Here is a 13,065-nt window from a genome sequence, read left to right as displayed (position 1 = left end):
CTGTTTTGAGCAAATCCGCCTTAATTAGTGCTTGCTGCTAAAGGTTCGTCTTAGCCGGCGGGCATGTAACAGAGTTTATTTTAGGGGATTTTAACTATGACAGGCTTTTAGCTCTCGTTTTGATCACATCGTCCAATATTTGACCCAAACATGTGGGGGAACCTGAGGCCGACCATGAAGGCGAAGTGATCCGAAATATTCCGGAACTTTCCGCCCAAATTGTATTCGGTTTGGTTTATGGGGCTCAACGTCCCAAATCGGCTCAGCTATGAGACGCAGTAGTAGACGGCTTTGGAAATTTCGACCACCGAGTGTTCTTTAGCGTGCACTGACGTTGCACAGCACACGGACGCCACTCTGTTTCGGTTTTATCGAAACGTAATGAGTCCCGTTGAAAAGGAAATGATGTAGCGCTTACTGACACCACCGCATCTTCACTTTGGAGACCTCCGATGGTCACGAGGGCCTCCAAGCACCAGAAGCGGCGAAAGTAGCCGAGCGCGTTGCCGCTATGAAAAGCGCATGAAGAAACTGAAAGGGGCTTCCTGATTCGAGTTTTTCTTTTCTTTTCTTTTTTTTCTAAAAACACGTTTTGTGGTTACTGTTACATCTCTCGACGACGACACAGACACACTGTTTTTTTTTTTTTTTTTCATATTGAGTCTAAGCAAAGAAAAAAAATGGAAACAAATGGTCTCGAAATATTCGCTCTATTCTGTAATTCGTATTAAGCGAGTCTTGTTTAAGAGCCGAAGATTTAAACTAGGCGACGGCGCAATATGTATGAACGAAATATGATGATGATGATGATGATGATGATGATGATATAACGGTCGTGCCCTTTGCAACGGGTGGACGTCGGGCTAACCGAGTCCGACCAAAATGAAAAATTAAATAACCGTGAGGTAATTGCGACATCTAGCGAGAGCCCGAAGAGACAGCTAAAGAATAAACATGGCGCGCGGCCCCGATCTCGAAGGCCATGAGAAATAACTTGCGCTTGGAGTTTTATGGCATAGATGGAGCCAGCAATCCATGGCGGCAACGAGCAGTAACGCGACGTGCCGGCTGGCACAGCGGTGCTTCCCATTCATATTTCTAACGCGCATCAAGCATCATTACCCATAACAGTATATCCGATTATCACTGAACGTCGTTAATGATAAAGTTGACGTATTAACGGTAAATTTGACGTATTTACCAACAAATGTATCGTATAATAATAATCGCCAAGGCGTCGTGTGCGACCATGAATGAGAAGGTCCACATGCGGTACCAACTGTTCCGCCGCACTTACCTAATCAATGGATCCGGAAGCCTGTGCTCATGCTGATTTATCTGCATTCAGTCAAGAACAGTTCATAATCCAACAGAATGAGTCGTTGATTGCAGCAAGCATACAATTTTCAAAAACTGGAAGAACCGAAACACTGGACACATAGTGCACTTCCATGCTGGATCAATCAACCGCGCGTGAATGTCGTAGCCGCTTTTACTGATGCAATCGTTTTGAACACTCTTAAGATATTTGACAAACCGTAGCTTTGCTCAAATAAAAACTGCTAAATGATATTTCTGCTCGTTCATCTGTGGCGTCGAGCTTAATTCATCGGTCATAAGGAGCCAGTGTCGTACGTGCTAACAAGTGACGCTCAGTTCTTCCAGGTGGCAGCACCTGCAAGGCGCTCCTCTTCCCGACGCGCCACGGGGAAAGCTAGATTCCATCGTCTGCATCCTGCTTAACCTCAGTGCCTCAGTATGTACTGGTGGACAACTTGTCCCAGTAAATGAAGTGAGATCGATAATTGGCCCAATAATAATCCAGTAAGTGGTCAGGGCCATGTACTTCGAAATAAGATATTAGATTCCTTGAATTTCGAGCTGTTACCGGAACGCGGATCTCGTATGTACCACGCTTCGAATGGTATGGCCAGTGTGTTCGTTATTTCTGCTTAGCAGAGCGTCGGGCTTTGGACATCCCCATGCGTGCTTTGCTACCGACTCAAGGGTAAATCTTAATGGCACGATAACCGTTAACTGTATTGTCAAACAAAACAAGGTTGTCAAACAAAGCTGGGCCCACTAATGCCACACAAGGTTCCATTTATGCAAAAATGAATGAAAAGGCAAGCGTACAGTAGGCTTGTAAACGCAATTTATTGTCACCTATAAAACCGTGTTCATCGATCTGCACACAATAAAAAAGGAGCTCCAGATCTCTGAGATGGCGCAGAGGGCGACCATTTAATTGCTAACAAAATATACAAACTTTTCAGACAGCTTTCATCTCTTGATAAGATGCCCGCACGCGCAGCAGCGGTCGTCAAAAGTGGAGATCACAGTCGGGACTAGACAAAAAAAAGCTGGTTAAATTAAGAACTGAACTCGTATCCGCATCCATGTACCTTTCACGTGAGGTGGGAGGAAGTATTCCGCAATCTTATCACAGCATGAGCACAGCAGTTCGAAGAAAAACAACAGCATTTCCACAGTTGCAGATTCAAGCTTGCTTTTCGTTTTAGACGACAGAAGGAATGCAATAGGTTTCAAAGGTCCCACAGTCCATTAGCAGTGTCATACCACGTGCTCTTGGAAACCAATTAGACATTTGGCCTTGCCTACATAGCCAAGCTATTGAAGCTATTTAAACCAATATCGCTCCACACATCATGCAACAACTGAAGTAAGAGGGCTAAGGCTCACTTAGGTACCTGGCAGATAAGTGCCTGTAACAAGGAGGCGTCAGTCAAGCAAGCATAAAGGCAGTTGCTGCCAGAGGCAGCTTATTCGAACATTGCTAGGGTGAGGCTACACAGTAAACAACATCCCGACAAGAGTTTCTACTGTGCTGCATCAGCTTCTAAGACAACGGGGAGCTTCACAGACAGAATTGCATATCAACTAGATTGCGGTGGGACTCTCCTGCAATAGCACACCAATCAGTCACGCACATCGATAAAGTCAGTTAAAGCTAAGTAGACACGACGTCCCATGCTGGAGGCATGCGGTGGATTCCCACGCCGATAACAAATCGGGGGGGGGGGGGGGGGGGGGGGGGGGGGGGGGCAACGTAAGGGCGTAGCACACATTTCAAGTCCTCCCATTTGCCCTGAAAAAGTATCTAGTGCCTGGCGTTCTACTTGCCAATGCAGTGAAACCAATGGCTGCGGAACATCTGACAGGGAGAGTTCTGTTGCCAGGAAAGAGGAAAGAATTTTGAGCTGCAAGTAGTGCTGGCTATGAACGTAACATTAAGAGAAGAAAAACAAGGGTGAAAGCTACCACCAAGCGTGCAAACAGCTGTCTGTGCTTTTCATAGCTGCGACTGAGCAGTGTGTTCACTTCAATGAAAACATCTGTAGTGAACATCTTCGACTCAGCTTGACACGAATGAAGACATTGTTATAAGTCAGCCAAATGCCATCTTCAACCAAAAAAAAAAAAAAAAAAAAAAAAAAACTGGCTCAGAACTCCACCATGATCTGCATTCCGCTGCGTTTACGTGCTACCAAAGCGTTCACGAAAACATTATGACAGAGGAATGGAGGCAGCAAACGTGGTTCCATGCGTTCAAGTAAGGTACACAAATTTGGCCTATCGCCACTTCGTTGAAATGACGAACTACAGCACGTTTTTTAAGACATTTGTGGAAGTTAAAAAATATATATGTATATTGTGGAACAACCCACACCATTCCTACTTTTCCAGGATATATCCTTGAATGACGAACCTGATAAACAAAAAGTATTATACATGTAAAAGAAACATGGATGTATTTTCGGGAAAACATTAAAACTAACTCAAGAAACACCTGAAGTATAAAAAGAAAACAGCCATTTAGACAGAGGTATGTTCTTAGCAAGTATGCAACAGTAAATCAAAAGAACCTACGTACCTAACACAAGGAAGAACTAAAAACAGCATTTTCAGTAATGCACAATAAAAAAAAATTGTGGTAAGGAGAAGAAAAAGCAACACAACAGGAGGAGTATTTAACCATCCTTTTTTTTTTTCTTTAGCTTTGAACTTCCACAAAACCCTTGCCCCGTCCCACACTTAAGAAAGAACAAATAAATTAGGAAATGATCTGCATACACCACTGTTTTACTGCCCCATGACAGCAGCAGTGGCGCTGACAGTTTGCTGAGAAATGATAAAAACAAACCGCGGAAAAAAATGTGTATGTGTTCAGAGAAAAGTTCCTGGGCGGGGCCGAGAGTATGCACGTGCACACACACGCACGAAAAGAACGAAGTACAGCAGTACATGAAAACATATGAAAGGGTGCACGTTGGTTCGTTCGGATGAAGACGACGACACTGCACCACCAGTAGCAGTACAATAATAACAGCAGCAGAGGAGGGTTGAAGAAACGGTGGGTCTCAATTCTTCTTCTCTAAAGTTCCCTAGGAGACGAAGACAGCAGCAGCGGTTGCACAGTAGTAGAACAGCGAGTCTTCCCCACTTTGGAGGGGTCCGGCCACCTCATCTTGGGTGGGGAGGTGGAGCGAGGGTTCCTCGAGACTGTGTGCACGCACGATAAGAGAATACATAGGGAGTTCCATTTTGGCTGTCCGACGAGTCACGTCATGTACCTCATGAGTGCCCGCAGTGCATAGAGGAGTTCCGCTTGCATGCGTGCCTCCAGGATCATGATTGTTACGTGCACCTGCAAAGAAGAACACAGCAGCATTTAGGACAGGTAGAGGAGCAAAACAAAAACTAACCAATTGAACTCCACTTTTTTAAGCCATGTGCCTATTAGAAACCGAGACATGGTTTCTTTTTAGTGCATACAAAGGCAGAACAGCTTCCAGATGTGAAAAGTACTACGAAGAGATGCACGAGATATTACCTTCTCTGAGTACTTGAACTCCCTCATGACGTTGTCATAGTCCTCTTTGGTCATGCGATCTGGGTAGCAGCACACAGCCTTGATGTACTCTTTCAGGTCCCGGTCCAAGAGTTCATTGACCTCCCGGTAATCATAGTCATCGTGCCTGATGCCGTAGATGCACTGGATGTAGTTCCACACTGCTCTCCGGAACATGGATGTGTCCACATTTGTTTTGCTCCCCATGCTACAATGCAAAAATCAGAAGCGGGAGGATGTTAGGTGTGACTGAAAGCACCGCTAGGCAACTGAACAATGCTCTGGATGGCACAGACTACAATAAAAATGTTTTCATTCCCTCAGCACACCAAAATAGTTCATAGTCTTTCTTTTATAGTGGACAATCAGTAATTTGAAGTCTGTCAGTTCAAACAGCCATTATTATTATTATTAAGAAAGCATCTTATTAGCATGATGGTGCGTATATGGGCTCAGCCAATCCAAATTATGCACAAATTCAACAAATTATCAGTTGTATTCAATTTTCAACTATAGATTTCTTTTAAGGCATGTTTTTAAATTTCAGTTTCTTGAACTATGCATATTTTTGCAGCTCAGGTGTTTGTCCATAACATATACAAGCATTTAAGCTCTCAGGAGCAAAAAAGTTCGACCACACTGCTCTTCCCGAAGTTGCCCAATGCAAGAAGTTCCAGAAAACAAACCAGGAGCTGTATTTCCAGTTTGCGCTGTTTTCATATGTGGAGTTGTCGCCCTCATCTCAAGTCAACTAACTGGTGGCAACACTGGAACCAGATCTCGGTGCAGTAGCCACTGCTGGCGGCAAACGGTAGTGGATGTGTAGCACCACTTTCAGTTCCGGCATTTCCACCAAACAGGTGAGAAGGCAAAAATGTCAAAACGAACACTTCACTTCTGAAAACAACGCAAAACTCAGAATATGGGCACTAAGGCAAAAATTTTCACTGTGTGGGAAAAAAAACGACTACAAGCACCACAATCACTTATCTAGCCAGAAAGGCTTCTCCAAATACAGCTGGCTGAAAACTGCTCATAAGGGTGGTCTGTGTAGTCACAAACTGGGCAAGCAATACAAACAAGCACTTACTACTTAAAAACAAAATGTGCGGGAAAAGGAATGCGGAGAGTAGACACTAGTCTGAAAACTGCCGCAAAGTTCCGAGCGAAGACCACTCACGTGTAGTATGTGAGGTTGTAGGCCACTTTGAACTTCTCATTGAGGAGCTCTCCGACATCATTGTATAGCCTGTTGACCAAGGAGTAGCCATGGTCCTCCCAGGAGTAGTCTTGTATCCGGAAAGTTGGGATTTCCGACACCTCCCGCCGAGCAAAGTCCTGGTAGCCAAAGTCGGCATCCGTAACAAAGTGAGAAAGGTCACTTCGAGGAACACTGCGCCTGGCTGCTGGGAGCTCCCCACCGTTGCACTCCGTCTGGAAGCAGCGTGCCCGCTCTTCTAGCGTCGGCTCAATGGAGCGTTGTTCAGAGATGCTCTTCATCTTTTGCATGATGGTCTCTACAGTGGTCTGCCCATTCTGTTCAAAAAACAAGAAAAGGAAAATATACAACACTCATTAGATCTGCTTCAAACGTTCAGACACCATGTAAGCCTCCTTCACACATGCCACGACGGGTACTTTCGATGTGAGCAATGTTCCCGATGCTAAAAATGAGGACTTTATCTAGGCGGTTCTTTTAAAACCTTTTCATGTTATTTAACAGAGCACGGATGAAACCAAAGTACCAATGAAAATTCCACGAATGTCAACTTCATTTACTTTGTTCACAGTACTAACATTTGGTCAAACTCAACACTAACTACCATTGTTTGTCGCGTTTGTACCTTTAGATTAAAAATGTTATATGTTTCAACTGCACAGATTTACTCGGGACCAAAATTTGCACTAAATGACTAGGCACGTAAAATTTTTGTACCGACAGCAATGCTTAAAGATCATAGTGCAAGACATTAATGGTTGCTCTTAACCATATTAACGTGTTTCAGCTAAAGACAACACACGGCCGTAGAAATGAGATTAAAGTGTGTGTCACTGCATACGCACCTTCATTCCGGGCACCCCCGAGTCTCCATTGGCACTGTAGACAGCTGTTCCGTTACTTTCTTCCTCCATGTCAGCATTGATGCCACAACCAAATACGAAACTGGACAGCGCATGGAAGTGGGCAAGGATCACGATGGCCTGCACTACCTCCGACAAGGACCAGTTGTTCTTTCCTTTGGTTAATCTCTGCAGAAAGTAAAAGAGACGCACAGTCTGTGAGGTGCAAATAATCACGACATTCTTTGTGTGTTCACAATACAAGTTTCGCAACAAAGCTCAAGTTGCTACTGTGTCAGCTGGGACCTTGAATGAAGACTAGGGGAAACAAATTTGCTAAACGTGAATTAATGCTAGATATTTAGTGCGCTACGCAAATCTCCTGGAATAATCTGTGCTAAGTCTTGTAAAAACTGCCACCGTTTTTGTCTTTACACAGTGTCAAGTTTTTACGGTACACCACAACTCGAGGATAAAAACTTGCACTGTAGATAATTCTCTGGAGAGCTTATACCGTGCAAAGCATAAATAAAAAGCCAGCATTAGCATATGCATACCTCTATGTGCTCCTTTGTGATTAGCCAGGGGCGGTGAGCAAGGATCTTGTTTATTTCGTCTAGGTCCCTCAACTTCTTCGGAATGCAATGCAGTCCCTGTAGCCACGACTTGTCGCCCGCAACGTCAGGGGACAGGAATGCTTCCCTCTGCATGTTTACCAAGTAGCTGCAGTTGTGCCTTGCTGCTGCCTGGAACACAAATAAAAAAAAAAATATTAATGGGAACTCAAGCTCACAATTAAAGCATCAAAGGATGCCCCCCAAAAATTATTGAACTCTTATCAGCTTGCCTAAATATTTGCTGCATGCTTTGCTTTTGTGCGGCATCTTTCTATTTTTATTTCTCTCTCAGCTTCTTTCTATCTGCAATTAGTTAGGCAACATGGTTAAAGGGCAAGAATAGGTTCAATTCTCACTTACCATGATTGCAATGTAATGTCTTTGGTCGTACGGGAGTGGCCCATCACTCTTCAGGATGAAGTTCTGAGTCTTCAGAAATGGACCCTGGTAGGCCGAGTGGTAGCCCATGAGAAGGTCCAGGTGGCTACTTTGGCAGAGTGCATCAATGAACAGCACTTGTGTCTGCAAAAAGGGGAAAAAAAAAGAACAGAAAAATCATACATTAGCAATCAGCATCTAGACAGCAAGGTAGCCTTGCTGAATAATAACAGTGCCATGCACAGACAAGCCACTTGCACAAAGTTTTATTGCAAATATTAAACATCGGTATGTATTGTCAGCACAACAAAGAAGCTTGGCTCGCCTTGAATGCATTTTACTGGCAACATAATCTGGCAATGCTGTACTCATGCCAGCACAAAGCCATGCAGTCACGCATCATTTGCACAGGACGTTTTTCCTTTGAACAAAATGAACCTGCCAATTGCCAATGTGCTCCCCAGATTCCAACACAGCGAAAGTGCAGAGAGAACTTTGCAAGCCTCAGGAGTCAGGGCACAGCAAAAAATTCAAAAATGCATATTATATATATATATTATTGCTGCTGTTCAACAGCCGTGCCAATCTACTTGGAGACCATATCCTGAACATTCCAATTTTCACTTTGCTTTTCACATATTACTTCAAAACAAAATCTTCCAAATTTTCTCGAGTCTAAAAGCTTTTCACAGGGGCAGCACAGACTATTACAAAAAAAAAAAAAAAAAAAAAAAAAACATGATGCAACATTTCCATAGCAGGTCCAGCAGTGGAGAACAAAGAAAAAAACGACACACCCTATGTGAGCAAAATGCAAAATAAAACACCAAACTGGCTTCATAAGAAAGGAATGGGGCAGATAGCTTCTCGGGTGGACACCTGAACTGCGCCGTATGGGCAGAAAGAGGCGTGAATGAAAGGGAGGAAGACGTGACGTAGTGGAGCGCTGACATCGAGCACTAGATCTGAAAAATGTGAATGTCAAACGGCCTGCACAGGTGGCTAACCGCTGGTAAGATACCCCTGAAAAAAAAAAATAATAATAATAATAATAAATATAAGTAAAACGAGTGAGTTGCTCTACTGTCGCTCAGCTGGAGTAATTATACTAACCTTATAATAAACGCTGCCGTTACAATACTGCGCTTTTTTTTTTTTTTTTCATTTCTTGTACGACCGCTTTTTTAATTCAAAGCAGCAATACCGCGACCTCAATTTACTGGTCAAATGCACCGCTATACGTAGAATACAAGTTAAGAAAGCAACGGTCGTACTGTACCCAACAAGCCAGGTGCTTGAGCTTAAAATTTAATGTGATGGTTAACTTTTTATGACGGTAGGAAGATAAGATTTTAACAGCGGAGTGCATTCTGTCGCGAAGTGATTGTGTGCGCCGGTTACTGCAGACTTTCTATTTTCGAGTTCCTGCTCTGGTTCTTCACAACTGCCTTGCGTATTATCCTTGATTCTAAACCGTAGCCTACTGTTTCACGGAGCGTTAATAACTTGTCCTTGTTTCATGCGCTTTCAGTTCCACACTTGACTCGTTCCCAATTACTCCCCTCACTTGACCCTGAACGGCGACGGAAATTGACGAAACTAATATTTTATCCTGATCCGTTCACCACGCAGAGTGAGCTGTAGGTCACCGGTGTTTATTGATCTTACAGCCATCGTTTTTAAATATGCGGAGTTTTCGGAGACAAAAAAATAAGTACCAAAAGAACGTTTTGTAAAAGGGGTCTACTAATGAGGTCAAACAATGTTCGACTACTGTCCGGGTACAGTCTCTAGATTTCCTTTGCGAAGGCGGACACAGAAAACTACAAATATCTAAATGCACGCAACGCCGGTAAATGTTTAATTACCATGCATGCACTTCCATAAGTTTCGGAACAACGGTCCCGTAATTCGAAACGGGGCTCCTCCGAGTGATCGTTTTATTTTGACAAAAAAAAAGAAAAAAAAAAAACAGCACTCATGTTCAGTAAAACGAAGAACAGAAGCAGACGCCGCAGTCACAAACAAGATCCAAAAGAAGCAGTCAACTGCCAACAAAAACCACGACAGCCGTCCGTGCTAAGACGATTTACCGGTTGCTTTCTTCATGCGAGACGCCCGCTTTCCGACGAACCTGACAAATGTGACCGATTTGGATTAAAGTAAAAGACCAAAATGACCGTAGGCTACCGCTACCGTGAACCAATTGCCAGCTCACTACAGAGTACTCTGCAAAATGCCGACATGACAAGATGCAAACAAAGCGTGGAATCATGAAATCAAAGAGCGAGCAAAATTGAACCCAACCACGCGAAATGTGTTTGGAACAAGTATCTAGCCAAAAAGCAAGCCATAATGCGGCGCAGCGCTAGCGCCGCCGCGACAAGCGCGCCCCCACGGCGACCAATGGCGAGCCGGGAGCTGCTGTTGCTATGGCTGGTACGCAAGGCTGGCGAGAGAAAAACCTGAATTCAAAGAGCGGCGCACAATAGCCGCGGTGCTGCCGGGGAACCGGCGAAAAGAACCTGGGACGATATAATAACGATGATAAAAGCGAGAATCCGGCACCAACCAGAGGCACCCCAGAAAGATTTCGCCCTACGATAACGCTGGAGGAAAGTCGCCTCCCGAGTCGATCGAGGACCGCGTACAAGAGGCGGAACAAAAGAAGCATCCCCGGCTTGAGCTGCGATGTCAACCCCCTTCTTTTTGGAGCCAGCGAAGAAAAAAAAAATAGTGCCCGTAAAATATAGCCGCTTCCATGTCCCTTTCGCACGAAAAGAACGATCCGCATCATTTTGCAGGCCACGATTAGTGCGAGAAAGAGAGCGGCAAGCGCTGAAGCTGGCAACCTCGCAGGGGCATGTCGTCAGACGGCCGTAGGCGCATCCCGAACCGGTCGAAATAACATGCCCGAGCGTGCAGCAACGCGCCGCTTCATGATCCCTCGGGCTGGATGTCGAATGCCGAGCATCTCGGCATACACCGCAGCGACGATACCCTAGCGACGGCCCAGCGGGGAACGTGCCCGTCACCCTCCCCTCCGCTCACAAAAAGCCGGTCTAGGCGAGCGATGCCGGTTGACGCTCAGCTCAGCGATGACAAGAGGGCCACGTACTAGGAAGACACAGAACGAGGCCGAACCTGGCGTTTCTGTTCTGCATCAGAGTAAATTCGGCAACGTAATTGCGAGGTAGGACAAGAAGAGGATCACCCTGACGCGGAAGCAGCCGACAGGGTAACGAAACGGCAGGACTAGGCAGACAATGGAGACTAGCGGGGCAGACGATTTTTGGAAAACGAAGCAATAAAATGATCGGCAGTGAGTCTTTGACAAGTATCTACCTACGTGGTATCGGATGCAAGCCGCCCTTACGTGCTCAGAGAAGTTAGGAAAGTAGTTGGGTCGAACCAGAAGAACAAAGACCGGCCGGCGGCTTGGCCTCCTTCCCGGCCGCCGGCACCGGCGAGTGCATCCCCGTCACCAAGCATCGAGCAGAACCAGTACTCACGTTTCTTATTCCCATTTGGCCCATGGTATGATTCGAAGTATCGTGCAGCGGACTGTTGTTGCGGCAGGGCAGAATCATGGGCCCTGGAAGATCCACGCGAGCTTTTGTGATCCTCCGAGGTCTTCCCTCGACGCAACCGCACGACTAGAAGAACGGAGAACGACGACGCCGCCGGAGTATACCCTGTGTCACCACGCACTCACTCACACATCCACCGCAAAAGTCTGTCGTCGCGAGATCACGCGTCCGTCATCCTAAGAGCGTCCCTTGAAATCCTACAGAGGCAGAGCTCCAGAAGAGAAACGCACGACAGCACGCACTCACACACGCATACGAGCTACCACCTAGGCTGTCATTCTCAATAATGAACGAACGGCCCTATCAGCTGGACTAGTAAACAGCTGAAAATCAGGAGATGCCCGGCCGACCAATGGGCGACCACCAGGCGAGAGAAAAAGCTGCGACGCTGGCGCCCCCTGGCCCCCGTTGTTATGGCGACGCGTTAGGAGAGCGCTTTGTACCACGTCCCCGTTTTGTGCGGAGCGGCAGGAAGTGGTAAAAGGGTGCAGCTGAAGTGCATCAAGACTGCTGCCGGCAAGCTCATTAGAGATGTGTGAGCTCTGCATTTTTTTCTCTTGCAGCGGATGCGTGCTTTTTCGCAAGGTTTCACCTTACCATACCGAGTGTGTAAGTGTTCACTAATGTTGAAAACTGCGACCTACACTATGAAGTGCAGATGCAAATTAATTCTACAATTGCCTACAGATTACGTACAGCTGGACAATATAAGCATGAAAAGCAAAAATAGCGCGCAGTATATTTCCTTTAAACTTTCGACAATATCCCCTCTCGAGCAGACCAATTTGTTATAAACGCGGTGATGCCTCTCCCTTTGAAACAGCTTGCCGCACTTGCATCAGGCAACGGAAAATTCCAGCTGGGACCGGCGGCGCTGCAGTCGTGCCGGCTTCGAAAAACAGACTCGCGTTGTCCTCGCCTCAGTCACTTCCGTACAGGTGGACGGTGCGGTCGGGGTTAGTGACATGCGGTGTTCACGGAGGTCTTAGTGCGATCTGTTTGGTGCTGGGATTACCAGACTTGGCAGCGCGAGCGGAGGCGGTCGACGGCGTAATCTTGCGTATGCCCTTGTTTTCGACTCGAGCTGTCCCTCTCGCTCTTATCCGTTACGGAGTTTTTATTCGTTGGTTAAAGTCAAGGCGTGCAAACGCCGTCTCTCCCGAGATCACGCTGTTGATTTGTAGCGTTCGGTATGCAGTGCGCTTTTTGTTTTCACAGCGGAAAACACCCGTATTCCTTCCGAATCCTTGAAACGTTTAATCAGAGCGTGTTTGCTTAACCTGCGCGACCGCCAATGCTTATGCGCATTTTTGGCAGGCACGTCAACTTCCGTAACCCCCGTACCGCAGAAAGGGCTCCCTCTGCTTCTTTCTTTGAAGTGGCAAGTTTGCGTGAATACATTGCCAGGCTACTATAAACCTTAAGGCATCCATAAATGTGTATGTTAGCTTACCCCTGGGCGCTGCATCCTCTCCGAACGAATAGCGAACTTAAAAACTAGCATTTCTTATTTTTGTATGCGTTGCTCATGACCTTGATTGCGTAC

General features: G+C 45.9%; 2 protein-coding genes across 2 annotated transcripts in view; both read right to left on the bottom strand.

Annotated features, from left to right (window-relative positions):
* LOC146208502 (major facilitator superfamily domain-containing protein 6-like) overlaps nt 1-1,744 on the bottom strand; it is a 41,480-nt gene extending 39,736 nt beyond the window's left edge. The window contains exon 1 of the mRNA XM_084594199.1: nt 1,298-1,744. Coding sequence (XP_084450325.1) covers nt 1,298-1,344 — 47 coding nt within the window. The 5' untranslated portion in view covers nt 1,345-1,744. The remainder of the gene's footprint in view (nt 1-1,297) is intronic.
* Nucleotides 1,745-2,137: 393 nt separating this feature from the next.
* Nucleotides 2,138-11,835, bottom strand: Sesn (Sestrin). The gene is made up of 7 exons (XM_084594235.1): nt 11,442-11,835; nt 7,912-8,073; nt 7,492-7,680; nt 6,938-7,123; nt 6,054-6,409; nt 4,856-5,081; nt 2,138-4,669 (listed from the first exon to the last, which is right to left on the bottom strand). Exons 1-7 carry the CDS (start codon nt 11,517-11,519, stop codon nt 4,583-4,585), a joined length of 1,284 nt encoding a protein of 427 aa, XP_084450361.1. The 5' UTR covers nt 11,520-11,835; the 3' UTR covers nt 2,138-4,582.
* Nucleotides 11,836-13,065: the final 1,230 nt, after the last annotated feature.

Source organism: Amblyomma maculatum, chromosome 1, assembly GCF_055883805.1.
Source record: "Amblyomma maculatum isolate TAMU_Amacu chromosome 1, ASM5588380v1, whole genome shotgun sequence".
Classification (NCBI taxonomy): Eukaryota; Metazoa; Arthropoda; class Arachnida; order Ixodida; family Ixodidae; genus Amblyomma; species Amblyomma maculatum.
This window is presented reverse-complemented; position numbering and strand designations above follow the sequence as displayed.

What these genes read in the sequence shown, in the direction of transcription:
- Sesn (XM_084594235.1), bottom strand. Translation starts at nt 11,519, where the DNA reads ATGATTCTGCCCTGCCGCAACAACAGTCCGCTGCACGATACTTCGAAT. An exon ending in GACATTACATTGCAATCATG is followed by an intron (nt 7,681 to 7,911) that starts GTAAGTGAGAAT and finishes TTTGTGTTCCAG; the next exon opens with GCAGCAGCAAGGCACAACTG. An exon ending in TCACAAAGGAGCACATAGAG is followed by an intron (nt 7,124 to 7,491) that starts GTATGCATATGC and finishes TACTTTCTGCAG; the next exon opens with AGATTAACCAAAGGAAAGAA.